The sequence below is a fragment of the Eleutherodactylus coqui genome, chromosome 3 (genome assembly GCF_035609145.1).
Source record: "Eleutherodactylus coqui strain aEleCoq1 chromosome 3, aEleCoq1.hap1, whole genome shotgun sequence".
In the NCBI taxonomy this organism is placed as follows: Eukaryota; Metazoa; Chordata; class Amphibia; order Anura; family Eleutherodactylidae; genus Eleutherodactylus; species Eleutherodactylus coqui.
The window spans coordinates 236,815,482-236,832,504 of NC_089839.1; the positions used below are offsets into that span (position 1 = coordinate 236,815,482).

At 40.3% G+C, this 17,023-nt stretch overlaps 1 protein-coding gene across 3 annotated transcripts in view; it reads right to left on the minus strand.

The window, feature by feature from the left end:
• Window positions 1-17,023, minus strand: part of LOC136619984 (potassium channel subfamily T member 2) — a 591,696-nt gene that overhangs the window by 128,613 nt on the left and 446,060 nt on the right. For 2 of the 3 annotated variants that reach the window (XM_066594713.1, XM_066594712.1), the window contains one exon: window positions 4,257-4,391. In XM_066594713.1, coding sequence (XP_066450810.1) covers window positions 4,257-4,391 — 135 coding nt within the window. Of the gene's footprint in view, window positions 1-4,256; window positions 4,392-9,973; window positions 10,046-17,023 lie in introns of all 3 variants that reach the window. The other variant, XM_066594711.1, reaches the window with a different exon arrangement.

Genomic DNA, 17,023 nt, shown 5'->3' on the forward strand with positions numbered 1-17,023 from the left:
TCCGAGCTTGAACTGTGTTCCCCACGTCGGATTATCGCCACGGGAAACGCAATTCAAACTGGCCCATGGACAGGCAGCCTAACAGTAACACCTTCCACCTCAAAAACCCCTACTAAAAAATATCTTTCCAAGGCTTATGGAGTACTTCAAGTGGAATCTAGGGATGAGCTTGAATATCTTCCTTAACCCCTTCCCACTCCAGGACGTACATTTACATCCTGGAGTGTCGAACTGCTCATTACAGCTGACACCCGGGGGCAATAGCTGCAATCGGCCGCGTGGCTGTTCGCAGCTATTAACCCTTTTAAATGCCGCTGTCACTTCTGAGATCACAGGGAGCTGTACGGGTGTCATGGCAGCCAGGGGCCTTCTGATAGGCCCCAGGGCCGCCTTAGAAGACTGCCACTCAAGTCGTCCCCATGGGGTGGCTAGATAGACTGTAAAAATAAAAAAAAGTAAAAATAAGATCAATAAAGTTTTATTAATTGTAAAAAAAAAATATAAATCCAGCTGGCTGGATCCTCTTCTTCCTGTTATGTAGTGCACATTCTCGGTATTCTCTTTCCTGCAGGTCAATGTACGCTACATCACTAGTGACGTAGCATTCCCTGCCTAGCAGGGAATGCCGAATCCTTAGCAGCCTGCTTTAGCACGCAGGAGCAGGGTCTCCACGCTAGTGTTCATATAGTATATGATTAGTATATGAACACTTGTGCGAGACACCTCGCATGCGCAGTCACGGCAATAGCCTGCACCTGCGTACTGAAGCAGGCTGCCAAGAATTCAGCATTCCCTGCTAGGCATTGAACGCTACGTCACTACTGATATAGTGTACACTGATTGCAGGAAGCAGAATGCCGAGAATGTACGTAATGTTACAGGAAGAAGAGGATCTTACTGGCTGGGGGTGACATGACTGGAGGAGTGAGGAGAAGATCGGTGAAGTGAAGATCTGGTAAGAAGATTGCCTGGGGAAGAATAGGTAAGTGTAGAATTTTTTTTCTTATGACAGAACCCCTTTAAAAAATTCAACTTCTCTCCTCAGGACAACCGCCGGGATGCAGCGCAGGAATTGGGTAAGGTGAGTACCAGTGTGCATTGTGTATAGACATATGTGGCATGTATAACCTCTACACATGGTAATTGTTTATTTTTAGGAGATACTGTGCAGCTGGAGTTCTGCTTGCATCATATTAAAATATAAATATGAGCATTTAAAACATTTCTTAGAAAGTTATGATTTAATGCAAAACTGCATGCCGGTGACCATAAATGTAAAGTGGCAGGTACCTGAGATGAGAAAATATATAAGTATAATGGAATAATGCAATTTTTTTTGAATAATAATATTAGGTTTCATTTGTGTATCTTAGAAATGCAAAGATACTCTTCTATGCATAGTGCCAAATATCCAAAAGTCCCCAAAATGTAATAATTTAATATTTAAAAAACTATTAAAATTAAATGCATATTTGGAAGTCACATCATTTTTTCAGTTTCTCAGTGACTTATAGGAAAAAGCTTTTCTATCTTTTATGAAAGGAAATAATCCTTTCTTATTTTAAGGCAGAGATTCAAGTCAGGATTAGCACCAATGGAAAGTACATATCTTATAGATGTAAGCATTTTTAAAGTAAAAAAAAAGTCTGTTAATGTCATTTTTAGATGCTTCTGAGATACTAATATAGCTTTTTTATTTGCCCTGATTTACGAGTATAACAGGCATGTGACATTAAATACTACACTTGACTTTTATCTGGAAAATAATAACATGTGATGGACATACCGATCCAAGAACAAGTAAGTGAACCCTTTGGAATTACCTGGATTTCTACATTTATTAATAAAACAATGTGATCTAGTTGTTATTTCCATCACAATTATAGACATACACCTACTAACTAAAGGAATAATACACAAACAGTAGTACTATCTATGTCTTTTATTGAGCAGATTGAGTATGGTGAAAAAGTAAGTGAACCTCTGTGTTAATGACTTATCCAAGTGCTAACAGGCAAGAGGTCTTTCAATTAAGATGATTACATTGAACGTGTGGGTTTCACAGGTGCTTTCTCCATTAAATAAATACACACAAAGCTTGGTTCCTAAAAAATCTGTAATTTTCAAGAAAGATTGGTTAGAGTGAACCAAGCCTTGATACAAACACCACCAAAAAACATTTTGGCCAATCTCAAGTTTGCCCTAGACTACTTGGATGTTTAACAACATTTTCTTTCTGGGAAATGTTTCTTTGGACAGATAAGACAAAAGAGGAACTTTTTAGCACAAATACACACTGTGTTTGGAGGAGAAAGAAAAACCTAATTCCAACTGTGAAGTATGGTGGCGGGAGCATCATGCTTTGGGGCTGCTTTGCTACATCTGAGTATAGATGTCATACAATTATTGAGGGAACAATGAATTCTAAAGTGTGTCAAAGGGTCCATGACCTTTTCTAAAGAAGTGTACTCTGTAACTAGTGGCTTGAGTAAGACATTGATGCAGTGTGGCAATGTATTGCCCTGATTGCTGCAATAAGCTTATTGTTGTGAACCTCCTGGCAAGCCTATTCCTATCAGCAGTGCCAAGTCCTTCTTTTCTCCTTTAATTGGAATGATAAATGGAGAGGGTCCTCACAGCTCTAGACAGAGGTGGAAGCAGCTGAATTACATGCTGTGCTGTGTTGGCATGCAGTTGCTTCAGATGAGTCCATTCCTACATACAACTATTACTCAGCCTTAAGTTCTCTGCACATGGACCACTCTTGTCTCGTCAAGCAGGATGTGCTAGATCTATAAACCTGAAATATTATGCAACTGCTTACCTGCTAAACACCAAAAGAAAGTGAATTATTAATGTGACTCACGAGCAGACATGACACAATGATTGGCAAACATCCAAAACACTTACCTAGCATACCTGTACACATAAACAGATAGAATTGCTACAGTACGTATGAGGTATTGGTTCGTATTTTGGTCAATATACTTAAGCCCACGATCCCATGACAAGGGTCCTCATTGTCTCATGGCTCCTTACTCTAACAAACAATTACCCGATGAATCCTGCCTGCAAGTGGGGCTATCGTCCCAATAAGGATGGCCCCACACTAGAACCTAAGGACCTGGCTAGCCCTAGATGGAAAATTATCCAAGCACAACAGGACATAGTTCACACCAACACACAAGGAAATGCATACCACACAGAACAGTACTGTTCACACAACATGTCCAGCCACCTGTACAGACACACAGAACATGTCGCTATTCACACTAATACACCCTGAACAGGACTGTTCAACTGCACAGACACACACATGTTTGGCCACCTACACAGACACACACAACACATCACTGTTCACACCTACAGAATAACATGCATGAACGCAAACACAAGGGTACTTGGAGATGAATGAGGAAACCAGCACCTTCTAGCCAGAAGGGCTGGTATTTATGTGCAGCAGACTGAGGGTGATTGGCTGGCAGAAGAACTCCACACCCAGCCAGCTCAAACATACCACACTTGTGGCAGTGTGCTCCTGGAAACCCATAAAGCTACAGGTCCCAGGAGCACAACTTAACAACTCTTCTCTTCTACTAAGGCTTCACCTGGTGAAACATTGGGTGATGCAAGAATGTAATGACCCTAAGGCAACAGTAAACTGACTAAAGAATGGTTAAAAGATATGATTTATGTTTAGAAATGGCCAAGTCAGAGTCCTGACCTCAACCCTATTAAGATGCTCTTAACAGGGCTGTATATGCAAGGCATCCTAGAAATAATGATGAACCGAAACATTTTCAGAGAAGAATGGTTCAAAAGGCCTTCTCGGTGTGCAAATCTTATTGTTAGATACAGGAAGTATTTGATGGAGATGAGTGCTACTAAAAATGATCTACTGGTTATTAAAATAAAGAGTTCCCTAACTTTTCATCCCTGTACTGTTAATTTTTACTCAATGTGCTCATTAAAAGACATGAATGCTAAAGTTGTCTGTTATTAGTTCAGTTAGATTTTGTTTGTCTATAATTGTGACTTATAGAATGTGTTCTGATTCTTATCTATGTAGTTAATGCAGAGATCTAGATAATTCCAAAGGATTCACATAGTTTTTCCTGCAACTCTATTTTGGAAAGCTACAAGGTAATAAGTCTTTCGTCAACCAGTAAATTTTACACATTATTTTCTAATCAATAAAAGCAAATAGAATGTGGTCAAATATAAAGAATGTACAAATGACCAAAGAGTAAACCTACCTGAAAAGTGTCTGCACATTGACTATTGTCTTTGCATCTGCCATATAGTCTTCTTCAGCACTCATTGTACTTTCCTTGTCTACAACCACCATGTTTGCTGCAAATGTTACTCCACACTTCAATAAGTCATCTAGGCTTTTGAAAACACAAAAAATGACTTAATGATTCTTTATAAAACGCATAAAGTAAATTGATAAAACTTGCAAAAATAAAGGTTTTTTTTATACATTCTGGTTCACGCAATTGAACAGTTTATGATAAATGCATAAAGTCTTTTGAGCTAGAGTCCATGCACACTGACATAATGGTTCCATAACCTAGTTGTGTAGGTTGCAGCTATTTCTCTGTGTGCTACAGAGAGAATTGAAAACCAGAGATGTAGCCTACAAAGGAAAAACTGGAGAAAATTTCAGGCTAAAAGCCATATAATGGACATAAGTAATGTCATTCCTTATTTACACACACGGCAGCTTATTCTGAAAAGTCTTCTCAAAGGCTAGGTATACTTCAAGCTAAAGTCAAGCCATATTTGGGTAATATAGATGAAAGTATATGTTTGTTTAACACTTTTCCCCTCTGTGATGTACATATATGTCACAAAGGTGTGGGGTGGGTATGAGGCAGGTAATCCTGAAAGTTTATTAGGTCCTAGAACGTATCCCCAAAAAACAAGCTTTCATATGGCTATGCAGATGGAAAAGCAAAAAAGATTTGACTTCCGTAATGCAGAAATGCAAAGAAAAATAAATTAGTATCCTCAAGACACAAAGTAGACATATCCTTAACTAAAACTAGTAGACAACTAATATGCATAGAGTTCTTAGTGCCAATAGACTGCTAAGACATTAAACGAAACGATCGAATGATCCAGTGATTTTTTGAACGATAATCATTCCATCTAAACACACTTTAAGATGTAGATATATTATATAACATGTAGAAACATGCAGTACCCAAATAATGTTGCCATATAGCACCCCTATGACCCCATACAGTGCCCACATAATACTAATATCCTGAGACGGCACCGCAGAATTCTGGGGCAGTATTCTATGCCCAAATACTACCATACAACATTGGATAATTCTCTGTTTACGTTTCATTTATGATTATCAATGATTGTGAAGGGGTTTAAGATAACTATCCTTGTGGTTTAGAACTGTTACTAGTGAAAGGTTGTCTAGGGCAGTGTTTCTAAAATCCAGTCCTCAGGGACACCCAACAGGTCATGTTTTCAATATGAAGTTATACAAAGATATCTGTCAATCACTGATAGGACCACCCACTGGACCTCTAAATTCAGAATGAGCTGGAATTTAAATAAATAAAGTTCTACTGCCCTTTTTCCCATAAAACTATATGTCAATCTGCTAAGCTCCTTCTGCTTTATAGCATGATGTCTATGGAGTGGACTGCATTTTCAGTGTGACAGTTCCCTTTAACCCAATTAAGGACATGGCCTATTTTGGGCTTAAGGATGCAACGATTTTTGGCGGATTTTAATCTCCATTTTTCAAAAGCCATAACTTTTTAACTTTCCCGTCGACGCGGCCGTTTGAGGGCTTGTTTTTTGCAAGACGAACTGTAGTTTTTGATGGTGCATTTTTTGGTACATAGACTATATTTTAAAACTTTTACTATTTTTTTTATGATAACAGGGAGAGAAAACGCATCAATTCTGCCAGTTAATCATGCAGAATAAATGGTACAATCCATTTTTTCTGTGGGCCGGTATGATTACAATGATACCAAAATTCTTATATTTTTTTAGGTTTTTCCACTTTTCTGCAATAAAAAACCTTTTTTGGAAAAAAAATCTAAATCGCTGCATTCAAAGTCCTATAACTTTCTTTTTTCCTATATATGGAGCTCTGTGAGAGCTTATTTTGTGCGACAGGAGTTGTAGTTTTTATTGGTACCATTTTGGGGTACACATGGCTTTTTTGATCACTTTTATTGCGTTTTAAGGGAAAGGCTCCCTTTCTAGGGAAGCGCTCCCTCTGTGAACACTTCCTATGTCGCAATCTATATAGATTTCTCCATGGAAGGGGTTGACAGCAGGGGGCGCATCTCTGATGCACTCCCGCTGTTGCGTCTGGAGGCTGGCTATCACCGACAGCCGGCTCCTGCTGCCAGATAGCGCGAGATCTCTTCTGATCTCGCACTATTCCCTGGACGTAAGTTTACGCCCTGTTGCGGGAAGTACCTCCCTGCCAGGACGTAAACTTACACCCTGGAGCGGGAAAAGGTTAAATTACTTAGTTCTTTAATTGTAATTAGCGAGCAGCATAGCATCAGCAACTTATAATGTTACTATTAATTATTTCTCTTGTTTATATTGCACCAAGATATTCCACTGTGATGTAAACATATTTTCATAACTCATATCAGTCCTCATCCCCTACGGGGCTCACAATCTAAATAACTTGTAAGTGGCCAACAGAATGTCAGCATGTTAATTTATATGTCTGCAACTTAATTAACTCGGGGACCCCAATTTTGTTCCAGAAATTAGACCACCTTTGATTAGATACTTATGGAGGACAGACCTATTCTACCTATAGATAATTATCTATTAATTATAATTAATGTTATTTTGTGGGACAACTATTAATACAAAGAAATGCACACAATCATTTTTTTTGTACAATCCATTTGGGCTAACCAAGCCACCAATATTTGCTTGAATTCTGTAAATATTGTAACGGTAGCCAGGGTAACCCTTTCTTCTCATGCCTGGGAAACCACTATTTCATCACATGTACATAAGATTCGTAATGGAAATTTCTACTACATTCCATAGCTATGAATGAGTTTGCAAACATCCAAGCCAAGTTTGTAGAGTAAACCTCATTCAGATATATGGTTACAGATTTTCTGAAATTTCACATTTGCAGCAGCAATTTCACCAACAAATCTGCCACATACTCCTATAATACCCTATCATGTATTACATCCCTCTTACTTAGGTATCAAAATGTGTAGGAAGTTATCACCACGATAGGAAAAAAAGTTGTGCAAAAATGGAATATATTGGACTATTATTTTTATTTTAATGAAATATAGGTCTTTCTTGTAAAATATGTAATAGCCTTTAGAAAAGTTTTTTAAACAATAATTAATATAGGTTGAGCAGTGAAGATACCAGTGATGGCCACTCAGCTCAACTGGAGTGGGAATTGGCCAATCTGACAATGTTCCAGCAACAAGGAGGAGTTTGTCCTACACAATCTCTATATAGTATAGCAGATTCAAAGAGGACAGATCCAGTGGCCTCTCTTTATAGCTCCACCCCCTCATTGGCACATAAAGCCCAGCATGTGGAGCAGGAGTAATCAGTTTGGTAATGCATAGAAGATGGAATATAAGAAAAAAAAAGGAGAGGTAGCAGTCGAAGACAGAGTTGAGAAGGCACAGCTGAAATGAATACCTATCAGAGAGAAAATAAGTTGCCTTCCCTTAGCCAGTAGGAGAAGAGTAAAGCTGAGAGGAAGACTCCACCCACTACAGGAGAGTGTCGGCACCATTGAAAACTGATCTATAAGCAAAAACTATTCATAGGCAAACAACAACCTATTTTTTGGGCTATCAAAGGGCTTTATTTAGGCAACAGATTTTTTAAAAAGTGCCAAAAACTATATAATAACAGCAGGTAATAAAAAATTTCAATATAGCAAGGTCATCCAACAACAACCTCCTTCAGAATATACATCAGCAGAGGCTTATTTGATGAGTGAAAGGGACAGTGAACCACAATGCTTTAAGAAAAGCCGGTGTTAGCTATTACCGCTCTTCATAATAGTCTGACTACCATTTGTTTTGAGTGCATGCATATTGGCTAAATCGTTGCAAACCTTTTGTTCTGTTTGTCGGTTAGAAAGCGATTGGATCGGTAGGGGCAGATGGAACATACTACATTAACATTTTCAAGAATCATGTGCTAAAGGAACTATTATATTTTAAGCACTTCTACATACTTTCGAGAAATTGTTGGGATCATATGTTTGTGAATAAGTCTATATATTATCGGGTTCTGTACATATTAAATTAGCATAGTTAAAGGATAGCAATATAAAGAGCATTGCCCTTCTTATATGTGAAGATATTCTTATAAGTGGAAGAAATTTGTCTTCAAATCAAGGAGAATTGAGATATTTGGAAGGTGATATCTTAAAGTAACTGCTTTCAACTTTAACAAGGGACGACCATAGACTGGTTATTCAATATATCTCTGAGATGAATGGATATTTGGATGTAGATTTACAACAGAGTTATCCCATGATGAAAAGAATGTGATAGCAAGTATTTTATTTTTATTATTCAAAGGTCAAAACTGTTGATGCGCTGTTTGAACATTTACAGTAGCAATTCTTCTATCCTAGTGTATCTGTGCATGACAATACCCAGTTTTAAAAAATAAACCCCTTTGTAGATTTCTGTTACTCTAAGGCCTTAGTCAGACGGGCGTTTTTTCGCGCGATTTGCGGATCGCATGACGGATGCGCATCCGCAAATCGCGTGACCGGTGCGCGCAAGTCGCCCGCAAATCGCCCGAAAATCTGCTCCTAGCCGCGTTTCATTAGAAACGGGCCGGAGCTGTCCAACTCCATTTAAAGCAATGCGCTGCGGGCGAGCCCGGGATGAATTGTCGGTAAGGGCTTAAATATATAAGCCCTTCCCTGCAATGCATCCTAAAATGTGTTAAAATCAAAAAAAATTGTACACTCACCTTCTCCCGGCAGCCGAAGCTCCAGGCGGCCGTCCTGCAGTGGGTGTGAAGGGGGTGTGAGTCAGACCTGCCCCCTGATTGGCTCAGCGCTGAGCCAATCAGAGGCATGTCTCACTCACACCCATTCATGAATTGATGAATGGATGTGAGTCAGACCTGCCCCTGATTGGCTCAGCGCTGAGAGGCAGCAGTCACTCACCCATTCATGAATTCATGAATGGGTGTGTGAGTGTTTTCAGCCTCTGATTGGTCAGGGCTGTGACCAATCAGAGGCAGATCATTCAGCAGGCGGGGATTTTAAAGCCCCGCCGGCTGAATAGTGCCAAGAAGCAGTTCAGGAGAACTGACAGCGGCCGCGGCTGGACTCCGGCTGCAGCGGAAAGGTGAGTATACAATTTTTTTTTATTTTAGCACATTTTAGGATGAATTGCAGGGAAGGGCTTATATATTTAACCCCTTCCCGACAATTCACCCCGCGCACTCCGGCAGCCCATTGCTTTCAATGGAGCGGCTGTATTGCCGCTCCATTGAATTCAATGGGCAAACATCGTTCTTCTCTGCCACAGCTGTTACAGCTGTGGCAGAGAAGAATGATTTGTCTTCTATATGTTCTCAATGGGGTCGGCGCTGCTGCTGCCGGCCCCATTGAGCGCATATAGAGAAGAGAACAGGAATCGCAGATCGCAGATAGGTGCGATCTGCGATTTTTTGTTTTATAATTTATCGGACGAGCGCATAAAAAGCGCTCATGTGTCCGATACCATTGCAAAGCAATGGTTTTATAAAATCGCCGGACGCATGCGCATGCGCAAATCGCAGCTAAAAACGCCCGTCCGACTAAGGCCTAACAATGTAATATTCTTAAATTGAAACTGAAACGGGTTCAAGTAATTTGCGTGGCTGACAAAAATCATGCAGGACTTCACAACTTGCACAAGCACACAACGCCACAACATATAATAAAACTGAAATGAGTGGGTTTACCTACTTGTCTATGCAGCCAACCATGTAGTAGACCATTGGGAACCAACAGATTGCATCCAGAAAATGCATATCTGGCCTAACATTGGAATTAGAAGAATACACAACAAATATACTATTCAATATTAATGCACTCATATAAAACATCTACTATGTGATATTCATACATCTAAAAAAATACATGCATTATTAAAAGATAATTCAATGTATAGTATCCAAATTATAACAAAGTAAGAGACTGAGCAAGCACTGCCGAAGAAAGTATCTGTTCATGATTTATGGCAAATACACTGTATTTTAATATAAATTAATGCATCCTTTCCAAAAGACAGAGAAGAAAACATGATTAATGTGAAGCAATTGGCTTGTGTAATAAGCATTAGATCCTGTGAATGGATTCAACACCTTTTAATTTTAAAAGCAATAATGTGCAAATGGTGTGCTAAACGTGAACGGTATGCCAAAAAAGAACAACAATATGCCAATGTAGAAAGCACTCACTGAGCAAAGACAGGTGGAGAACAGAAGCAGAAGGCCATGACCAGCAGTTTAAGAAAAAAACACAGAGCACACGTGTGAGACGCAGCCACTGCGGCTGGTAGCGGTTGCATACACAGAAGCTGCGGGCAGGGGGTGACGTCACCTAGCCTCACTACTGAAGCTGAAAAAAGCCACCAAAGCTCAGTTGTGTATCAAGACCTAAACATTGGTCTCTTTCTCCCTTCCTCCCTGAGAAAGAGCCTTTCAGAAGGCCCCTGGCTGCCATGACACCCACACGGTTCCCTGTGATCTCATTGCGGGGGGGCGTACAGGACCCCCGAACATTTTTCAGGTCATTTAAAGGGTTAACAGCTCCAATCAGCCGTGCGGCTCATTGGACCTGTTGCCGGTGGGTATCCGCTGTAAGAAACAGCCGGCATCCACGTTCTATGGAGGGAGATCGCCGCACAATCTCTCTTCACACATACACCTCTGATACAGATGGTTAAAAGCCGTATTGGCAGTCATTTAGGGGTTAAAACAGCTAGTATTAATATGTTTCATGGATGCAACCCCTTCCTTAGAAATGGCTGGGTTAAGGGTGGCTTCACACGAGCGTGTTTTTGCCCGTACATAGGTGCGTACATAGGTGCAGGTCCGTGCATTGTCTGCAATGGAGCCGCGGCTGCTGCTGGCGGCTCCATTGAAAACAATGGTCTGCCGACACCTCTGCATTCCTTTTCAGGGAAGGGCTTTATATATAAGCCCTTCCCTGAAAAAGAAAGATTTTAGTGTAAAATCTGGCAGATGTTTCCTTCATCCCCGCTAGTTAAAATAATTCCCTGCTGCCAAATCTGCCACATCTGTGACAGATGCAGCAGAGAAATTCTTCAGTTCTCTACCGCAGCTGTCCCACATGTCAGCTGCGGTAGAGGATTGTGCTGCCGGCAACCCCTTCAATTGATTTCAGGGTAGGGCTTTAAATATAAGCTGCACAACGAAACACGTTGTATATAACTGTTTTGTTTGGTATTAAAAGATTGTTAATTCTGATCTTTTTAGTTATACATATCGGGGTATTCCTGAAAGGAGCGCCGAGCCTTTTTTTCTTTTACTATATTGCATCTATCGGTCTCCACTGTGAGGTACAATAAGCTAGGCAAGCTCTCCCGTTCCCTGGGATCTCAGGAGACCTGTTTGTGGATACCATCCATTTGGGATTTATTTATACGTCAGCTAGGACGTGGAGGTGTCAGTGGGGGGTTTAGTCCTAGGCTTCCCCCTGATGCTGGGTAAGTCCTTTTGTTATTTATTCTTTTACTTGTGGATCTCTACACACAGTACTGAAGCACTGTCCCTTATATATGGTTTCTATCTCCCCAAATGAATGACAGGAGAGAGCTGCCCGTGATTGGCTGAGCAACTCAGCCAATCACATTCAGCTCTTTCAGCAGGCGGGGATCTTAAATCCCCGCCTGCTGATAGATCAGCACCACAGTGCAGGGAACAGCAGGAGAAGACATGGCTGAGCCCAGGCAGCTGAAGGGAGGTGAGTATCTATTTCTTTTGTTTTTTAAAGCACTTTTACTGGATTTTCAGGGAAGGTCTTATGTTTAATCAATTGAAGGGGTTGCCGGCAGCACAATCCTCTACTGCAGCTGACATGTGTGACAGCTGCGGTAGAGAATTGAAGAATTCCTCTGCTGCATCTGTCACAGATGTGGCAGCAGGAATTATTTTAACTAGCGGGGATGAAGGAAATATCTGCCTGGATTATCCTGGATTCACCATCTTATCCTGGATTCACTTCAACTGATGATTTGTATTTTATGTATCCCTTCTTCTTTCCCTTTTACTTCTTTCCCTTTATATTTCTCTTACTCTATTGATTGCTATTGTTTAATTATTGTGCTCAGCACTTTACACAGTTATTCTGAGGAAAGCGCTGCATCCCCGAAATGTTTTAATTAAATCAATTAAGAAGAATCAGGTTAATTCTGTTGTGTCAACAATTTTCTTGGTCAAAACAGTTGCACCTTAAATCCAGAAAGTTTAATTTTTTGCAAGTTAAAGAAACTTGGTAGCTCAGTATTGCCTTGCAGTGGTGGTGTTCTAGGTTCAAATCTGACTAAAGACAACATCTGCATGGAGTTCTCTTCATGTTTGTTCTCGTTATTCTCATGTTCCTGTGAAAGAAGAAACTTGGTAGCTCAGTTTGTAGTACTGTTGCCTTGCAGTGCTAGAGTCCTATATTCAAATATGACCATAAACACAACAATTGAGTTTTCCAATTCCATGCAGATATTGTCTTTGGTCAAATTTGACCCCAGAACTGCAGGACTACAGTGCTATATACTGAGCTACATTCATTGAAGAACAACCACCATGCTCAAACTAATTTGCACCAAGCGTTTTAACAAAATTTGGCAAACCAGCCAAACGGAACTTTTCAAAGGTTCGCTAATCTATACTAAAGAGTAGAGTTGAGTGATCATGCTCATCTGAGCTTGATGCTCGTTCGAGTATTAGCATACTCGATGGTGCTCGTTACTCGAGTGAGTACCATGCCGTGTTCGACCCCTTTCCGTTTTAACCCCTCCTCGCATTACCACTTCCTGCTGTGATGTGCCAGCGTGCGCACGTCCACAGCAGTATGTGGCTGGCTGGGGGAGAGAGAGAGAGAAAAAAAAGCTCGGCACCCGGCGGGTCCAATACAAAAATGCTCAAGTCTCCCATTGACTTCAATAGGGTTCGTTACTCAAATAGAGCTCTTGAATAGAGTTGAGCGAACATACTCTGCCAAGTTTGATGCTCGTTCGAGCATTAGCGTACTCAATGGTGCTCGTTACTCGAACGAGCATCAAGCCGTGTTCGACCCCGCCACAGTTTTTGACTCCTCACCGCTGTGAGAGAGAGAGAGAGAGAGAGAGAGAAAGAGAGAGAGAGAAAACGAACCTAGGAAAAAAAAAACTTGGCACCCGGCGTCCCACGTACAAAAAATCTCGAGTCTCCCATTGTAGTCAATTAGGTTCATTACTCGAGTAGAGCTCTCGACTTTTACGAAAAGCTCGACTCGAATAACGCGGACTCGAGCATTTGGGTGCTCGCTCATCTCTACTCTTGAATATTACGAAAAGCTCGACTCGAGTAACGAGCACCCGAGCATTTTGGTACTCGCTGATCTCTACTCAAGAGACATGGAGACATTTGAGCTCAGAAGAGATCTTGTTTATACAAGTTATGTCCTAGCACAATACTCTTGCCGTGCTGTAAATATGAATGACTTTAACACATCAGTTGCTATCTTAATTTGCTTCACACACTTTGGATACTTTAGCATGCAGTATTGAAACCAATGTCAAGTAGTGGAAGAGAAAGTATATAGGGAAAATTGTGCTTTTTTTGAATACACTACTTTAAAAACTGCACCAAAAATTGCATCAAATTTGCATGTGTAAAAAAAATACCATCAGAGACCTTCTGCACTCAATTAATAAGATCATTGTTCATTAGTAGCTCTCGGGTTTTAATCACAGTCTGGAATATGGAACTACACAATAATGATCTGGTTTATTGCTTAGTAGGATCCCTACACTAATAAATGCCAAAATTTACAAAGAATCATAGAATAGAATTATAGAATCATAATAGAGTTGGAGGAATCTCCAGGGCCATCTTCTGCTCCAACCCCCTGCTCAATGAAAAATGAATGTACAGAAATCTGCAATTTGCCTTTTCTCTACTAACTCAGTAATGCAAAAGGCAAAATGTGTATAAGAATTGAAGACACCTAACTAAGACTTGCAGGGAATGCTGTTGAAAGGTTAGTGATAATGTCATATTGAACTAAGCATAATAAAAAAGCCACTCATTTCCTTGTCTCAAACCATTGTCAGAAGCGGCAAAAAAATGTCATGTAAAGAATTGAATGGTCAGTTTTGTGCTATGTTTGTCCGAAAATTAATGAACCCTCTGCATCAATACAGCTTTGCTCACTTCACTGTGACATTTACATAATGCCACTATGCAGGAGTCAGCAACCCAATGTGTTATCCACTGCTCTACACATATTGCAGAATCATAATTACCCATCTGAGTTTTAATCTACCCCATGAGGACTGCAGTAAACTAATCCAAATTTAAGCTCCAATAAGTCTGAATCTTTAAAAGCAAGGTCACCATATTTTCCAATCCACAAGAACAGATTGCAAAAATAGCAGCAAGTCTTCCATGTCTGTGCAAATGATTATCGGAGCTGAGAAATAGCTTTTATTTATAGTTATGGTCTATTTATACATGTAACTAATTTCACGTCTATCTGAATTTACACAGTTCTTAATTCTTGCTATCATTCAATGAATAATCAATACTGACAGGCAGTGTCTGACAACACTCTATCTATCTATCTATCTCATATCTATCTAATATCGATCTATCTATCTATCTATCTCATATCTATCTATCTATCTATCTCATATCTATCTAATATCGATCTATCTATCTATCTATCTATCTATCTCATATCTATCAATTATCGATCAATCTATCTATCTTATATCTATCTAATATCTATCTATCTCATATCTAGCTATCTATTTTATATCTATATCTCTTATATCTAGCTCTCTCATATCTATCTATCTATCATATATATATATATATATATATATATATCTCACATCTATCTATCTATCTATATCTCTCTTTTATATCTATATCTCTTATATCTATCTATCTCATATATACCTATTTCATATCTACCAATCTCATATCTATCTATCTATCTATCTATCTATCTATCTATCTATCTATCTATCTATCTATCTATCTATCTATCTATCTATCTATCTATCTATCTATCATGGAGAAGGAGCTAAGAAGGAGCTGGTATGGTGACCTGGAAATTCAGTATGGATTGCTTTGTTTTTTATAATGCTGGAAAATATTTATTACCAAATTATTTCAAATGCCAAGTAAGACCTGTGCTGGGATGGACATGTGCACCTAAGGACAAAGGAGGTATCGCCTTTGGGGTATGTGCCTCCACGAATGAATCCAACTGAGTATGAGCACACTTAAAAAGCCCATATGGAAGAGACACAAACTCATTGCACTTGCTCCAAATAATAAAATCCTAAGTGATGTCGAACACCTGCTTGTTACTTCTGCATGTAATAGTAAAGCTATATGGGCATAGCTAAAGGCTCTTGGGGCCGGATGAACAATTAGTGACAGTAACAGTAACAAGTGTTTCATACACAGCAGCGCTGTACACACTCACATGCTGTTTGTCATTTGAGTCCTCCGGCTGTAGCGCTACACATTCTCTCGTGCTGCCCTTCACTCGGTTCTGTCAGAGTGTAGTATAACTCCTCCTTACGTCACAAAGTGAAAAGAAATAGGGAGGCGCAGTCATGCTACGCTCTGATTAAACTGAGCTATGGGCACATTGTGAGAATGGGTAGCACTGCAAGCCAGAGGAGTCAAGCAACAAGCAGTGTAAGAGTGTGTGCAGCGCTGCTGTGTGTGAGATGTTACTGTGCACTAATTGTTCAGCCAGATGGAGGGCACAGGGGAGGATCACCGCAATATGAGTGATGAGGGGGGCCTCAGGGCTCCCCTAGCTTAGAAGCTGGGTTACAATTGCAGCCCCCTATTGGTACACCAGTATAAAACTATGTAAAATGTAATTAAAGAAAGGTCTCCACATCAACCATTCACCAACTTGCATCAAAGCTTCTTCACAGAAAAGCCATAAGGAAGGTATTCTATGAGTTGATAAAAAAGTAATGGGCCCAGTCATTGTTCTTGCACAAGAGCTCTCTGCTGCCTGTGTTTCCTCTCTCCTTTTATTATTTCTATTCCTGTGAGTATTTTGTCTGCATCCTAATTTACTAGAGTTCATGTTACATGTGACATATAGTTTGTAGAAAAAATCTCATGAAAACTGAAAAAGAAGAAAACTTTCCCTACTACCATAGCAGTAGTGGTATAGGACTGCAGACATATGGTTGTATATGTAGTGTTAAGGTCCATTAACATGGGACGACTATCGGGTGCTTCAAGGGGTTGTCCCGCGCCGAAACGTTTTTGTTTTTTTTTTCAATAGCCCCCCCCGTTCGGCGCGAGACAAACCCGATGCAGGGGTTAAAAAAAACCAAACGGATAGTACTTACCCGAATCCCCACGCTCCGGTGACTTCTTACTTACCTTGCGAAGATGGCCGCCGGGATCTTCACCCACGGTGTACCGCAGGTCTTCTCCCATGGTGCACCGTGGGCTCTGTGCGTTCCATTGCCGATTCCAGCCTCCTGATTGGCTGGAATCGGCACACGTGACGGGGCGGAGCTACGAGGAGCAGCTCTCCAGCACGAGCGGCCCCATTCAGAAGGGAGAAGACCGGACTGCGCAAGCGCGTCTAATCGGGAGATTAGACACTGAAATTAGACGGCACCATGGAGACGAGGACGCTAGCAACGGAACAGATAAGTGAATAACTTCTGTATGGCTCATAATTAATGCACATTACAAAGTGCATTAATATGGCCATACAGAAGTGTATACCCCCACTTGCTTT